We start from the raw sequence: 17,126 nt of genomic DNA on the forward strand, positions 1-17,126 counted from the left end.
ATCGATTGAAGAGGGATGGATGAGACTTTTCGTGTTTGGTTGGAGGGAAGGGAAGAGAGGGAAGAAGCAAGGAGGATCTTTCTTTATGTTTTTCTATCCGTCCAATTTTGGGGAGAAGGGAGGAGAGAGAAAATGAATAACTACCAATAATATGCAATTTTCAATTTTAACCTTTTTAAAAAAATTCAAATGGATAATCTACTTTTTATTATTTTATACAGTGAGGATATATTGGTAAAAAAATATATAAAATCTCTTTCCCTTCCTTCCAATCAAATAAAAAAATGTATTACCCCATTCATCCTTTCTACTATTCATTTTATTCAACAAAAAAAAATGAAGGAGACACCTTCCGTTCCCTAGGGATTCCTCATCCATCCATCCCTCTATCTCTTCCATCAATTTTTCCATCCCTCCAACCAAACGAAGCATAAGTGAGTAAACCACCGACACTGAGTGGTGAAATTGACCTGGGAATGCTGCTTTAACGAAGAACTTGTTCAGAATAAACTGGGTCCACAGGGTTTGTTTTGGGAATCTTAAGGCTAGTTTAGTTTTTATTTATTTATTTATTTTTGATAATCGTGGATGTTCAATCCATCTTGCGTGCACCTCAACTAAACTTACAAGACCCTAAAGTTAACGACCGGATAAACCTCCAGTAACCTTGTGGATACTCAAACTGATGACCATTGAGGAGCAAATCCAAAGCCTAACCAGTTGAGCTAACCGTAAGGTTAATCTTAAGACTAGTTCAATGGCAAGTTGCTTGGACGGCTTCACGTCATCAATATTATTACTTTTAATTGATTCTATCCGGTTGTAGTTTTTATGTTATTTGCTTTGCAGTTTCTGCAACTACACATTTTTTTTAACCATTATATAACTAACAATAATAATGCATTATTTATTTTAGAAATTGATGCATTCAATTAAATTTTATCAAAATTGAATCCTTAGTAATGAAAAACCTAAATTTTTTTTTTTTAAAAAAAAAAAGTCAGCGAAGCGAAATGCATCAAAGAGTGTTACTAAAAAATTATGAATGCTGTTTTGATAAAATGCCTACACAATTCTGAATTCATAAGCGTCCTTCCTACAAACTGAATCAACTGCTGCGAATCCTTGCGTCTACTTAAATCTTAAATTCAATAATCGTTGGCCAATTGACAGACTTGCTAAACTTCTTGACGCTCACTCAAGTAGAAAGGGCATGACTCATGAGGCTCCCATCACTATGCCGCATTGGAATCTTATGCACGCAATTCTACCTCTGCATACGAATAAATTATTTTCCATCTCGAACACGTAATGTTGAAATTGAGGCATAAATATGGGAGCGGAACCGGCCTCGCCAAAAATATATATATATATATATATATATATATATATATATATTTTTTTTTTTTGTAAAATTCAAGCCCCAAAAGAAAAAATCAATACAAGCAGCCCAAAAAGTGGCCCAACTGAAACAACTCTTAACTCAACCATAGACCTGGGCGGGAACCATCGACAAGCTCAAAAAATTGTGTGTAGGGGTTGGTTGCAGTTCATTGAGGATTTTCTGGTGGTTGTGGAGGGATGGAGAAGAAGGGGTTTGCGTGGTCTGGCTCATGGAAGGATGATGGAATCCCAGAAACACTTGTTAAACAAGATTTGAATTCCCAGAAGAAACCATACAAGATATCAATTCCCAGAAGAAACCAGAAGCTTGGAACAGAGCTTTGACCATGCAATTTGACTCAACTTGGCTTCTGCACACCATCTACAGCTGTGGCAGACAATTGTGCCCCATTCCTTTTGCAAGTCTTCTTTCAGATTGCTGAAGTAGATAAATCAATAATTTAATTACTTAGCTCAAAAGAAATATATATTAATTACTAGTAAAGGGTTAATGAAAAACAAATCATTACGAAATGAATGGTCTAATAAATAAAAAAAATTGCCCAATATGTTTAATATTTTGTTACAACATCATATAAAAGTAAAATAGGTAGTGAAATATTCAAACTTGCTCTCCCAAGCAAAGAGGAGAGGTGTTGGAATGCAATGTCTACAGAGAACGTAAAAAAGAACAATACATGAAGAAAAAACCTGTTAAAATTAAGTAAGAATAGAACAGCAATAATAAGGAATGAAAAGAATCACAACCTTCAAAGAGAGATTTTACCTGTGAGTTTCGAAACCTCTCTAGCATTTTCATCACGAAAATCGCAGTCATCACATAAAGTCTATCTTTTACATTGTCCAAGAATTTGAAATAGGCGCATCTCCAAGAACTATTCAGCAGTAATGTCAAACATAAAGCCCAAAATCCCACAATGAAACCCGGTCCAGCACCAAGCAAGAATCATGGAATTCCATGCCAACTATCGTCACCACCACCTTCATTGTCAGATGGTGAGCCCCCTCTAGGTGTTCCATCTTCTTGGCACTTCTTTGCAAGTGGAAGTCCACAAAGTTCGGCGTTCTCGCTGTATGCAGAAGCATCTAAGCTTTGTAGCTGGGTGCTAGATGGAATTTTCTCCGACAAGCAATTGTTTGACAAGTTCAAATATTCAAGAAAATTCAGGTTGGCCAGGCTTGCAGGTATTCTACCAGAAAGACGGTTTCTTGAGAAATCAAGAGCCTGTAACCGAGTCAACCCAGCAATCATCTCGGGAATAGTTCCATTCAAATTATTCGTAGACAAGTTCAAGGAAACCAAACCCACAAGGCTTGTTATTTCTTCCGGGATGTTTCCTGATAAACTATTGCTTGAAAGGTCAATCATCTTCAGATATCCGAGGTTTTTTCCAAATTCATACTGTCTTCCTTTCCAAATCACCGATGTATTCTCTACATAAGCTCCCAAAAATTTTTGGAAAGAGACATACAAAGAAGCATAAATAAAGGGTTCTCTTGAATTATTGTTTTGAGCCATAACAATTGATGAGGCAAAATGGTACGGCTCCTGATATATAATTGTGAGAAAGTTCCAACACTCTGATTAAAGTAAGATAGCAAAGGCTCAAGGGTATGCTTCCATAAAATGAATTTGATCTGAGGCTAAGAAACACCAAATATGATAGCCCTTCCCCATTCCAGGACGGTATTTCTCCTGACAATCTGTTCTCTCCAGCATCCAGAAATTCCAACAAACTGCAATTCTTTAAAGACAAAGGCAATTCTCCAGAGAGCATATTATTGTGGAGGTTCAATGATTCAAGAAAATTAAGGGAACCAATCGAAGTAGGAATTTCACCAGACAATTTGTTGTTTGACAGTCGCAAAATACCCAAGGAGACCATGGATGTCAAACAATCCGGTATGCTGCCTGACAATAGATTATTCGATAAATCTAGACGTAACAGATACCCATTTGTTATGTTGCATACTGATGAAATGGAGCCAGAAAACATATTATGGGAGAGATCCAAAATGCGAGTATCAGCAGAGAAGTGTGGAAGTGAACCCTTGAAGGGGTTGGAATGTAGATCAACAAAAACAGCAGAATTTAGCAATGAGACCGGTAGTGTGCCACTTACTTGATTGTTGGAGAGATTTAAAAACCTTAAGGAGGAAGAAAGCTCTGAAAATCAACTTGGGATGAAATCTGATATTTCATTATCGGAGATATCGAGCCAACTCACCTTCTTTTGCCACTGAAGCCAGTTGGGAAATTGAGGTCCTAACTTGCATGAACTCAATATTATAGTTTTCAACTGGAAGGGAGGAACCCAGTTGGAGCTCAAGTTCATAGCCAAATAATTGAAAGATAAATCCAGGTATTGAAGTTTGGAGAAAATTGACAGGTCAGAGACAACACCTTCAAATTTGTTGGAAGAGACATCCAAAAATTCGAGGTTAGGAAGGTGGCCTATGCTATCGATTAAATTACCATTTAGACGATTCCCTTCAAGGCTCAAAATAAGAAGGTTAGGCAGGTGTCGGTTAGGCGGGTGTCCATAACTCGACCCATTTAGTTGGTTGTAATTAAAATTTAATTCGTTCAAGAATAAAAATCTCGTAAAATCGGGCAATGGTCCACCGAATCGGTTGTAACCTAAATTTAGAAACTCCAGTGTATCTGCAGAGCAGTTCGCAAACAAATTTTGTGTGAGATCAGTAAGTGGCTGAGTGAGACTGTTGAACGTCAAATCTAATCTTTGTAAACTGCAAAGGTTTCCTATGGACTTCGGTATCCCACCTTCAAATAGATTACTTGAGAGATCAAAATGTAAGAGAGATGTCATATTCCAAAAAGCATCTGGTTTGGGACCTCGCATGTCGCACGAACGAAGTTGAAGAACAAGAAGGTTAGTGCTTATATTGGGCAACCAAGAGAATATTGAAGGGCTGAGAGTATTTGAGGAGAGATTTAGGCTTAAAAGAGATCTTGACAAGTTAAAATAAGAAGGAAGGGGCAGATTGGCATCACGCAGACCGCAAGATTCTAAACTCAAGTCTATTAGATAAGGCAGCATGTTAATTTCTTGAAGCCAATCGACAGACATACTAAGGTCAACAGAATCCATGTTAAGGAGCCTCAGGGAAGGAAGATGAGAAAGCCACTCAAGATTTTCAAATTTTATATTATCATTGTACCTGATGTCAAGAGAATACAAGCTTGAGAGGTTTTTTATTTGATAAGGAAAGGTTCCAGCAAGAAGAGCACTAGAGAGATTGAGGTACCTTAATTTAGAGAGTGAACCAAGCAAGTTTGGCACACCAGCCCATTCAAAATCAGTGTAACTGAGATCCAAGTAATTCAAGTGTCGTAGTTGGAGCAGCGAAGTGCTATCTTACCTCTCAAAGGCATGGCCTGTTCTGAACTTAGATCTAGCATGATGACATGATTTGTTCTGTTGTTGCATCCGATTCTGCTCCATTTGCAACAATCAACATCATCTTCCTCAGTTCTCCAAGAAGAGAGATAACCAAAGTCATCTATAATCTCTTGCTTAATCTCGACGAGTGCTCGTCTCTCCCTCACTAGACATCTAATGTCACCAGAACCAAGTCCACCCGCAGTATGCATGCTCTGCAATTGCACCACAAGCACAAGAATGGATATTACACCTGCTATTACAGCCATCTTAGAATCAAGATGAAGCAACAATGCTAGTATTGATATTGTTTACTACTTCAGGACTCTTAGATCCTGCCTATAGCTAGTTATAACCTTATTTTAGAAGATACTTAACTTATTAATTATGCAATACCTGTATCATTCTTTAATTAAGCTTTAAAAATAAAAAATAAAAACCAAAATACTGGAAAAGCAATGCCCAGATAATACTCAATAGCAATTATTTTCTCTGTCAAATATGCCTATTGTAGTGAGGTTTTCATTTCCAACTTGTTATACACCCTATTAAAATTTGAGAAAAATTTTTGTTTTATGTTTTCGTTTACTTGGCTTGTGCAGACTAAATGCCATAGCCAGGTCTATGAGTGTGAAAGTCTTTTATAGAGAAAAAGAATTCTCAAATTTCAAGCCAATTACTTGGTGCCAAAGCCATCCTTAGTAGGAAAGGGCCAACTGGGGCAGGTTTAGGCTTTAGAGTTTGTAGTGTGATACACTATTAAAATTTGAGAAAATAAAAAAATTATTTATATGTCATGCTTAGGCCGGTAAGATCATAGGCCTTTTCATGGAAAATTTGTCATCATTATTGATTGAGGCGTATGATAATTATATAGTAAAATAAAGTTGTCATTAATGGAAGTCGAGCAATAACTTGTGCAAACTAAGTGCTATAGCCAGGTTCAAGAGAGTCAAAGTCTTTTTAAAAGAGAAAACTAAAGCTCAAATTCTAAGCCAAGTGTTGCATTGGTCATCATAGTTGGAAAGGGTCTATTGAGGTAGGTTTAGACGTACTTTATACTTTAGTTCTTGTTTTTAAATATGGATTACTAAGTCAAAATTCACAGATCATTGAGATTTGCCCTGGAGAGCAATGATCCAGCTCTTCCTTATACAGTCAAATTAGATTGAAAATTAGTAACATTTCCCAATCTCATCAATTTTAAAATAAAAGTTTTTTTTTTTTTTTTTAATCTTGATATATTTAATGTTATGTTGCATTCATCCAGTGCAATACACTGCATTCTCTACCTTCCCCAAACCCTCTGATTTTAACACTACGTTAGCATGTATCAGAGGACACTGACACACTCTCCCTCACAAGGTGAAGACTAATGGTACCAAGTCAATATGCAATGCCCAAAATTTCTAGACCAAGTAAGGAATGGAGTTCTCTTTTTTGTGTTTATGTGTGTGTGTGTGTGTGTGTGTGTGTTTTATTTGGCAAGTTTATTCCATTACAATAAAAGAAAAGCTTGAGGATGAATGAATAGAGGCAGGCATATGCAATATGACACGTTACAATAAAAGAAAAGCTTGTGGTGCAATGATTTTGGCCATTATTTTTCATAGCATGATAGCAGAAGTCATTGACCAAGGCAACAATGAAAATGACGCAATATTGACGTTTTACACTATAAAACCGAAAATTTCAGCCATCATCACACACACACACACGAAGATGTTAAAATTAAGATATTCATGCAAAACACTAATATAATATTATAAATTGCTGCTAATAAAGCAATATTAGCCAATTTGTTTGATTTTTTGTACAAAATCATATAAAGTAACCAACTAGTCAAAAAATTTAGCATACTTGCTCTCTCAAGCAAACAGGTGAGGTGTTGGAATACAATGTCAACATAGAACGTGAAAAAGAAGAAATATGAAGAAAAAACCTGCCTTGGTGCCAAGAGGTTTAATACTCGGGCAGTAAAGTGTAACACACTGTTAGGAGAACTAATAAGAAAATGAGATTAACAAGGAAAGAAAATAATCAGTCTTCACGGAGAGATGTTACTGTTAGTTTTGAAACCTCTTCAGAATTTTGGTCACAAAAATTGAATTCATCACATAAATTCAATATTATACATTGTCAAATAATCTGAAATAGGCGCATCTCCAAGAACTATTCAGCAGTAATGTAAAACATACACCCCAAAAACCCACAATGAAACCCAGTCCAGCACCAATAGAGGTCACCATCACCTTTATTGACCATGTGTGTTCTGATGTGCTTGAACCGCATTGTTTTGATTCCGAGTGATGGTAACCTCCTGAGTTGGTTGTTGGGTTCTTAGGGTATTCTTCGGCTTTATCGGATGGTTTCTTGAGAAATCAAGAGACTGTAAAGTCAACTCACCAATCATCTCAGAAATAGTTTCATTCAGGTTTTTTGTAGACAAGGTCAAGGCAATCAAACCCAAGACTTGTTATTTCTTCAGGGATGTTTCTTGATAAAACTATTGCTTGAAAGGTCAATTATTTTTAGAAGTCCCAAGGTTTATTCCAAATTCATACTGCCTTCCTTTCCAAATCACTGATGTATTCTCTAGATAGGGTCCATCCGAGTGTTGGACCTCAGAAGCCTTCCATTTTGCTCCAACAATTTCACTATTATGGCTCAAAACGAGAATTCAACAAAATAATAATAATAATAATAATAATTCACAAACATTTGGGTAGACCATATCTAGAAAATACATCCGTGATTTTTTTTGGTTGAATTTTGTTTTGAACCAAAACAGTACAATTGTTGAAGCAAAAAATGGAAGGCTCCTGATATATGATTGTAAGCAAGGTCGAACACTCAGATGGACCTCATCTAGAGAATACATCAGTGATTTGGAAAGGGAGACATGAATTTGGAATAAACTTGGACTTCTAAAGATGATTGACCAGCGATAGTTTATCAAGAAAATCCCAGAAGAAACCATCTTTTAAGTAGTATACCTGGTAGCCTGACCAATTTTCTTCAATGCTTGGACCTATTAAATAATTACCTATCTAGAAATTTTTCATCACAAATTTCCCACGAAATGGCTAAGATATTTTGGGTCATCAAGCCCAACCTCCATCACATCATTTTCTTCGACATTAAAATTTGTTGTCGATTGATCATGTGTATCCATCTATCAATAAAAAAATTGAGACGTTATTAAATATATATATATATATAAACAAGTTGAAAACTACTCAAGAGAAGAAAATACATACATATCAAATAACAGAATTTGATTCTAACGGTCTCAAATGTACACACTACCATTCTTAGTGTTGGGTTTAATGGCTAGTAGTATTCTGGCATAAGTGAGCAGGTTCAAGTTATTGTGTTGCGCATGATTGTTATGCTTGATGTGACCTGATGATGCTTCCACTTTGTGTGATGGAGGAGGGATTTAACTCTCAAACAACAGCCGACCGATGAGTGGGTTGGAGAGAGTTAATATCCCTAACACTTAGTTGCAGAAACATTCTCGATGAAACAGATTTCATGTGAATGTGAATTGTGCCCTTTGTCCACTTGGGTATAATGGATTTTTCCTCTATGTTTTGATTAAACCTAAATTACCTAATGATAAAAATAAGTCAATGAGATTAACTTAATTCCTCTATGGTCAATTACAACAACTAGCAGATTAAGATGGTTAGGAGACAAAAGATGCATTTTTTAAACATCGATTCTTTAACTAATCCATTAAAAATAAAAATAAAATAAAAAAAAAACAATTTGAGAAAGAGAGAGTTGTGGTACGTAAACAAACAAACAATTGGGTTTCTCCGTGTACAATGAAAACAAACAGCAAAATCTACTCCAAATAAATGTTTCAGATCTACTGGTTGTAACCGCGAAGAGATTAAGGAGAGAGAATGGTACCTTGGATCTCTGTCTGAAACGGCGTCGGCGGAGCTCCGTTGGTGTCGATAGTAATCAGTAACTCAAAAGTGGTTACTAAGAAAACGGAAATATGCAAGGACCATCCTTTGAACCCTCTACATTATTGGTGCCAAGGAAGATGCACACAGACAAGTGTGAATAGAGAGGGAAATAGAGAAAGTGCCTTCAACATTATTGCAGCCAAAATTTACGGATGTGTAAGGAGAGAGAAGAAAATAAAAGAAAGGGTTAAATGCATAAAAAAAAAAAACCCGAACTAGTGTCATATCAGAAACAAACTCCCTTGAACTACAGAAAAAAAAAAAAAAATGCAACTAACTTCCTATGCAATTTTACTATACAATTTTGTTGCAATGACCCCATCCGGCTAGTCTCCGACAGGTTTTGACCGTAATAGTGCATAAGTTGAATATAAATAACCATCCGGCAAGTCTCCGACAGATTTTGACCGTAATAGTGCATAAGTTGCATATAAATAACCATAGTGCCCTTATACACATGAAAGGACAAAAATACCCTTAATTGTTAAGGTTACAACTAAACAAGTCTATTACTTGTAATGAGACAACCAAACACCCCTCAACAGTACGCTTCTGGAACCTGGCACGAGCACCACAGCCACAGAACTTCTTGGGCTCGCAGCGTCTGGGGTCAACCACCAGGAGGGTGCGATTGTAGCGGACGAGGATATCCTTGATCTTCTTCTTGGACTGCTCGTCAACATACTTCTGTTAATAGGCGATGAGGGCTTTGGCAATGGACCGACGGATGGCATAGATCTGGGAGGTGTGACCACCGCCTTTGACTCTGATCCTCATGTCGACGCCGGCGAAGCGGTGGCAACCCAGGAGGTGTTGTCTGATATCGGTTGACTCCGCAGGGACGTTTTGTTTTGCCTTCACACCGATATCTTCGGCGTTGTCTATTATCAGTAACGTACAGCAGCAGGGACACGTGTCAGGTATGACCTTAAAGGGTTATTAGGCTGTGTTTTGGAAAGATCGACAACTTTCTCTCTAGCACTTTGTTTAACGCAGGGCTCTGGTCGTATCAATCTCCTTCTTTGTGTTGTGTATGTTGTGTAAGGTTCAATATATATATATGTGTGTGTGTGTGTGTGTATATATATATGTAACCCTAATATAAATTTTTATTTATGTATTATTTGTAGAATATAGTATTAATTGTCTGCAATCACAAAATTGAAGGCCTAAATCAGCCTCATTTCTCTCAATACCTCTCAATATTGGTTTGTGCTGGACATACCTTCTTAATTTTGATTCGTGTTTGAACAATTTGTGTCACTCTTGTCATGGTGTACCCACTTTCTGGGGATAACGGGGCGGGTTTGTGGGGTTCGATTGGGTTTGATGATTCTCTATGAATTGCTCGAGTTTCTATAAAGTAAGATTGTGGTTGGTGAGGTGGCGGCCATGGTGGTGGCTGGATGGGGGTGGTGGTTTGATTCGGTTTGGTGGAAGTTTCCATCACGGTTGGATTGGTTGATGTTGTGGTGGCGCTGATAGAAGTGATCGAGGTGGTGGCGGAGGTGAAGTGGTGGCAATGGGTGATTGGGTTTCACGGTGTGTAGTGGTGTAGGAACAATGAAGTTCCAGGCATGTGAATTAGACGTCGACAATGATGGTGGTGGTGGTGGTGGTGGAGGTGGGGTGGTGGCAGTGGGTTTGTTGTTGTTTCTCCTGCTGTCATTCTTGTTGCAGTTGCTGTGATAACGGTGCAGTTGCAATATTTGAACTCATCTTATAAATGTCACTCTCTTGTTCCAACTGTGAGCTTCTAGTAGAGACCGATGTTTCATTTCTCGATCTACAAAACCATGAAGAATTTGGTTGCGTGGTCAAAACACTACAACAACTCTGGATTAATAGGTATTAGTGTATCATCAAAATGGTCTGATGATAAGTTTCCAACAGTATCCAAAATGGTTAATGACGAGCATGGTATGACATCATCTTCTTCATCTCTCTGATAGAAACTATCAAGAGCTGGCAGCGAAAGGCTCTCCAGCTGCATTGTTTGGGGAGTTGAAAACCTTTTGGAGTGGGCTCATTCCCTTCTTTTTACTACCATGATGCATAGAGCTATAAGCTCCCAGTAGTTGTGATGAAGTGCGAAGAGGAGAGCATCCCATAGGGCTTTATCCATGCATTGACTGAACATAGCTGTAATTGTAATTTGAAGCTTGCAGTGAAGCTGGTAGGTTCCTCACCGGTGATAATATCATGAAGTCTGTGTCGAAGTGATCGGAAAAAAGAGATTCCCACAATGAATTATCCAATAATTAAAACACCATTGCTTTGCCGCCCTTTGTTCACGGTCGCCCTGAATATGGCTTTCACAGTCCCCGTGATGGTTCGATTATGTTGGTAGAGAACGAAGAACATATATGACCTCCGCAAATGGCTTGTGTGTTTGTGTATCGCGCAAATAAGTGGGTAGGTGGTATGATGGAGTAAAAAGATATAATAGACCTTATCTCTTTGGTGTGCTGTCAATATGTCATTGGTTCCTAATATTTTATTTGCCACGTCATCATGTTAAGATGACAATATTTGAAGCTGCGTCGTTTTATAGTAAGGGCAAAGCTGTCTTTTGCCTTTTTCGGTGACCTGATGGAGTAAAATAGAGAATAAATTAGGTCAAATTTTAAAATTTTGATTTTAACTTTCATTTATATTTAAAAAAGTAATTTCATATTGCATTTAAGTATTTTTTAATATATATATATATATATATATATATATATATATTTATGTAAAATGATAATAATACCTTTGTTTTATATTTAAAAAAGTAATTTCATATTTCATTTAAGTATTTTTTAATATATATATATTTATGTAAAATGATAATAATACCTTTGTGTTGATTTTATTTAATGTATAAAATAACTTAATTACACCCAAAACCTATTTTAAATGATCAAAGCATCCTAAAAATCTAACCCAAACTTCTTCATCTTCATGGCAAAGACGTGGCTCATCCTCACCCCACACAACCGCAAGCGACGCCACCGCCACCATCAAAGGGGCAGCCCAAGGCTCCGTTGCGAAGAAGTAACTTCTGATTCATTTCTGCAACCAACATGATCCATAGAGCACAGTAAAGATATTGTATTCAAGAACATTGGGAATTCGGAGATATGCTAAAAAGACAGATTTTTTTATTTTATTTGACTGGAGAGTTGGTAGTTACTAAAAGGGATTCTAAGGCCAAATTCTTTAGCAGAGACAACACATCTTTAGCAGAGACTACACCTCCACAAATGAAATTATCATATTTGTGGCGATGTTGTGGGTAAATGTGTTTCATTGAAGTATTTATATGTGATGGTGTTATTTTTAATAGATGTTAGTCATTATGATAAGGCCTGACCTAATCCAAAGTGTGTCATTTATTATTTTTGCCTCGCCTGAAATTTAGGAAGCATATATTCTCCCTCACCAAATTTTATAAAATGTCAATTTACCAATTTTTTTTTCCTTTAACTTCTCGAGCGAAATTTTATTATTTTTACTCTCTTTTATTTTCCTCTCTTTATCGGGCACCAACTCCCCTGAGCACCAATGTGAATTGAGTTGTTGTGGTCCTGAAATTCCTCCCTTTATGATTTGGGGAGAGATATAAGGAGACGTGATTATCATTACCCCATTGTAGATTATCATTACCCCATTGTAGATTGTCATTGCTTCAACTCATTGTTATCGTTTCCGAAACACTATAGTTTTGTCCATTGGATTTGGATCTATGAATGTACATTGATGTACATCTTACACGCACACCCACCCAAAAAAAAAAACCTAATTAGTTTGAGTGAGTCCTAACTCGTGACTCGACTCTATGAATGAAGATCGAAAGGCGAGCATATGAAATTTGAGCCATTACAAGAAAAGAAAAGAACCAAGGGTGACAATTCTTTTTCATACAAGAAGTCCAATACAAGACAACAATGAAAATGATGCAATATTGACGTTTGAGTACAGAAAATTCCAGCCATTAAGCAAGATTCAATTCCCAGAAGAAACCAGAATCTTGGGACAGGGCTTTGACTATGCAACAAGACTGATCAAACTTAATTTGCTTCAGCACACCATCTTCGGTTGTTGCATACAGCTGTGCACCATTTCTTTGCAAGTCTTCTTACAGATTGCTGAAGTAGATAAATCAAGAACTCAACTACTTATAGTTCAGAAGATCTATTGAAGATGCAAGAAAAATACTCTCATAACTTGGAAAGGATAATTCTACACTTGGAATATTTTTTAACTCTTTTTTTTTTTTTTTTTTCTCTTTTTTCAGTCTATTTACAGGCTGTTACAAACATTTAACAAGTTTTTTAACTGACTCCTTTCATCGGCCTGACTTTCTGGGCTCATCTTTGTCATGGACCCATTTCTTTTTATCTTAAATCGGGCTTTCAAACTGATACTCCGGTCCTGGGCCTGATAGGTGAAGACTTGGTTCAGATCTGTTACTATTACCCGACCCGTTCCTAGCAATCTGGGTTGCGCCCGGCCCAAGCCAATTTTGATATCCTCATCTATACATTAGTAGTAAAGCGTTAATGAAAAACAAATCATTAGAAAATGAATTGTTTAATAAAACAATATTGGCCAATTTGTCTAATATTTTGTCACAACATGATATAAAAGTAACCAGTTAGTGAAATATTCAAACTTGCTCTCTCAAGCAAAGAGGTGAGGTGTTGGAATGCAATGTCTTCAGAGAAATTTAAAAAGAACCATATATGAAGAAGAAAAACCTGCCTTGGTGCCTAGAGGCTTAAAGTCTCTGCCAGAGAATGGAGTGTAGTAGTAACACTGTTAAAATAAGTAAGAATAGAACAACAATAAGAATAAATGAAAAGAATCAGTCTTCAAAGATAGATTTTACCTGTTATTTTTGAAACATCTCTAGCATTTTCGTCAAGAAAATTGTGGTCATCACATAAAGTCTATCTTTTACGTTGTCCAGGAATTTGAAATAGGCGCATCTCCAAGAACTATTCAGCAGTAATGTCAAACATACAGCCCAAAATCCCACAATGAAACCCGGTCCAGCACCAAGCAAGAACCATGGAATTCCATGCCAACTATCGTCACCATCACCTTCATTGTCAGATGGTGAGCCCACTCTAGGTGTTTCATCTTCTTGGCACTTCTTTGCAAGTGGAAGTCCACAAAGTTCGGCGTTCTCGCTGTATGCAGAAGCATCTAAGCTTTGTAGCTGGGTGCTAGATGGAATTTTCCCCGACAAGCAATTGTTTGACAAGTCCAAATATTCAAGAAAATTCAGGTTGGCCAGGCTTGCAGGTATTTTACCAGAAAGATGGTTTCTTGAGAAATCAAGAGCCTGTAACTGATTCAACCCACCAATCATCTCGGGAATAGTTCCATTCAAATTATTTGTAGACAAGTTCAAGGAAACCAAACCCACAAGACTAGTTATTTCTTCCGAGATGATTCCTGATAAACTATTGCTTGAAAGGTCAATCATCTTCAGAAATCCGAGGTTTTTTCCAAATTCATACTGTCTTCCTTTCCAAATCACCGATGTACTTTCTACATAAGCTCCCAAAGAATCTTGGAAAGCGACAAACGCAAAACCATAAATAAAGGGTTCTCTTGAATTATTGTTTTGAGCCATAACAGTGAAATTGCTGAGGCAAAATGGTACCGCTCCTGATATATAATTGTGAGAAAGGTCCAACACTCTGATTAAAGTAAGATAGCAAAGGCTCAAGGGTATGCTTCCATAAAATGAATTTTGATCTGAGGCTAAGAAACACCAAATCTGATGGCCCTTCCCCAATCCAGGATGGTATTTCTCCTGACAATCTGTTCTCTCCAACATCCAGAAATTCCAACAAACTGCAATTCTTTAAGGACAAAGGCAATCCTCCACAGAGCATATTATTGTGGAGGTTCAATGATTCAAGAATATTAAGGGAACCAATCGAAGTAGGAATTTCACCAGAAAATTTGTTGTTTGACAGTCGCAAACTACTCAAGTTTACCATGGACGTCAAACAATCCGGTATGCTGCCCGACAATAGATTATTCGAGAAATCTAGACGGAAGAGAGACCTATTTGTTATGTTGCATACTGATGAAATAGAGCCAGAAAACATATTATGAGAGAGATCCAAAATGCGAGTATCAGCAGCGAAGTGTGGCAGTGAACCCTTGAAGTGGTTGGAATGTAGATCAACAAAAACAGCGGAATTTAGCAATGAGACCGGTAGTATGCCACTTATTTGATTGTTAGAGAGATTTAAAGAAATTAAGGAGGAAGAAAGCTCTGAAAACCAACTGGGGATGATATCTGATATTTCATTATCGGAGATATCGAGCCAAATCACGTTCTTTTGCCACTGAAGCCAGTTGGGAAATCGAGGTCCTAACTTGCATGAACTCAATCTTATAGTATTCAACTGGCAGGGAGGAACCCAGTTGGAGCTCAAGTTCACAGCCAAATAATTGAAAGATAAATCCAGGTATTGAAGTTTGGAGAAAATTGACAGGTGGGATTCAGAGACAACACCTTCAAATTTGTTGGAAGAGACATCCAAATATTCGAGGTTAGGAAGGTGGTCTATGCTAGTGATTAAATTACCATTTAGACTATTCCCGTCAAGGCTCAAAAGAAGGAGGTTAGGCAGGTGTCCATAACTCGACCCATTTAGTTGGTTGTGACTAAGATATAATTCTTTCAAGAATAAAAATCTTGTAAAATCGGGCAATGGTCCACTGAATCGGTTGTAACCTAAATATAGAAACTCCAGTGTATTTGCAGAGCAGTTCACAAACAAATGTTGTGTAAGATCAGTAAGTGGCTGAGTGAGACTGTTGATTGACAAATCTAATCTTTGTAAACTGCAAAGGTTTCCGATGGACTTCGGCATCCCACCTTCAAATAGATTTCCTGAGAGATCAAAATGTAAGAGAGATGTCATATACCAAAAAGCATCTGGTATGGGACCTCGCATGTCGCACCAACGAAGTTGAAGAACAAGAAGGTTAGTGCTTATATTGGGCAACCAAGAGAATATTGAAGGGCTGAGATTATTTGAGGAGAGATTTAGGCTTAAAAGAGATCTTGACAAGTTAAAAAAAGAAGGAAGGGGCAGATTGGCATCACGCAGACCGCAAGATTTTAAACTCAAGTCTGTTAGATAAGGCAGCATGTTAATTTCTTGAAGCCAATTGACAGCCAGACTAAGGTTAACAGAATCCATGTTAAGGAGCCTCAAGGAAGGAAGATGGGAAAGCCACTCGAGATTTTCAAATTTTATATTTTCATTGTCACCGATGTCAAGAGAATACAAGCTTGAGAGATTTTTTATTTGATAAGGAAAGGTTCCAGCAAGAAGAGCACTAGAGAGATTGAGGTACCTTAATTTAGAGAGTGAACCAAGCAAGTTTGGCACACCAGCCCATTCAAAATCAGTGTAACTGAGATCCAAGTAATTCAAGTGTCGTAGTTGGAGCAGCGAAGTGCTTATCTTACCTCTCGAAGGCATGGCCTGTTCTGAACTTAGATCTAGCATGATGACATGATTTGTTCTGTTGTTGCATCCGATTCTGCTCCATTTGCAACAATCAACACCATCTTCCTCAGTTCTCCAAGAAGAGAGATAACCAAAGTCATCTATAATCTCTTGCTTAATCTTGAGGAGTGCTTTTCTCTCCCTCTCTAGACATCTAATGTTTGAATCTCCAACACCGGAAACAAGTCCACCCGCAGTCTGCAGTTGCACCACAAGCACAAGAATGGATATTACACCTGCTATTACAGCCATCATGACCAGTTCTGTTAAGATCAAGATGAAGCAGCAATATTATAAGAAAGTGACTTTTGATATTGTTTACAACTTCAAGACTCTTATAGCCCCCATGGCTATTTATAACCATGTAAAGCATCTCCAACCCACCTGCCATTTGAGCTGCCAATTCAAAATATAGCACGTGGATTAAATTTGTGATCTCCAATGACTGTTATATTACCTGTCAAAATTTGACTTTGTCATTTTTGGTGCCAAATCTAACACAAGAAATAGCTACTGCTATTTCAGAAGAGAGAGGGGGGGCAGATATATATATATATACATATATATATATATGTATATATATATATATATATAAGATCATCAAAATTTTCACCAAATAGGATTTAGTTTGCAAAACAAGAATTACAAACCTTGATTAGTTGATTTAGAAAAAAAATTAAAACAAAACCCATACGTACAAGTTAGCAATTGCAGAGAGAGAGAGAGAGAGAGAGAACCGGCCATAACAGTCGTGTTCGATTGCAAGTAACATGAACCCTTGTACAACCTGAAACTCAATGCGCAAA

General features: G+C 37.3%; 2 protein-coding genes across 3 annotated transcripts; both read right to left on the reverse strand.

Annotated features, from left to right (window-relative positions):
• Positions 1-1,026: 1,026 nt before the first annotated feature.
• Positions 1,027-11,291, reverse strand: LOC132312702 (receptor-like protein EIX1). Of its 2 annotated transcripts, none has more exons than XM_059811174.1 (3): positions 8,730-11,291; positions 2,171-5,023; positions 1,027-1,822 (listed from the first exon to the last, which is right to left on the reverse strand). In XM_059811174.1, exon 2 carries the CDS (start codon positions 4,515-4,517, stop codon positions 3,579-3,581), a length of 939 nt encoding a protein of 312 aa, XP_059667157.1. In that variant the 5' UTR covers positions 4,518-5,023; positions 8,730-11,291; the 3' UTR covers positions 1,027-1,822; positions 2,171-3,578. The 2 variants fall into 2 exon arrangements, with proteins under 2 accessions (XP_059667157.1, XP_059667158.1); XM_059811175.1 differs by lacking the exon at positions 8,730-11,291 and having other exon boundaries at positions 2,171-4,583; positions 4,671-4,775.
• A 1,369-nt stretch (positions 11,292-12,660) lies between these two features.
• LOC132312703 (receptor-like protein EIX2) lies at positions 12,661-16,871 on the reverse strand. The gene is made up of 3 exons (XM_059811176.1): positions 16,281-16,871; positions 13,665-15,695; positions 12,661-13,311 (listed from the first exon to the last, which is right to left on the reverse strand). Exons 1-2 carry the CDS (start codon positions 16,573-16,575, stop codon positions 14,401-14,403), a joined length of 1,590 nt encoding a protein of 529 aa, XP_059667159.1. The 5' UTR covers positions 16,576-16,871; the 3' UTR covers positions 12,661-13,311; positions 13,665-14,400.
• Between the last annotated feature and the right edge of the window lie 255 nt (positions 16,872-17,126).

Source organism: Cornus florida, unplaced genomic scaffold (assembly GCF_030987335.1).
Source record: "Cornus florida cultivar Cherokee Brave unplaced genomic scaffold, ASM3098733v1 CherokeeBrave_3.0.0_Hap2_Chr06, whole genome shotgun sequence".
NCBI classification, from domain to species: Eukaryota; Viridiplantae; Streptophyta; class Magnoliopsida; order Cornales; family Cornaceae; genus Cornus; species Cornus florida.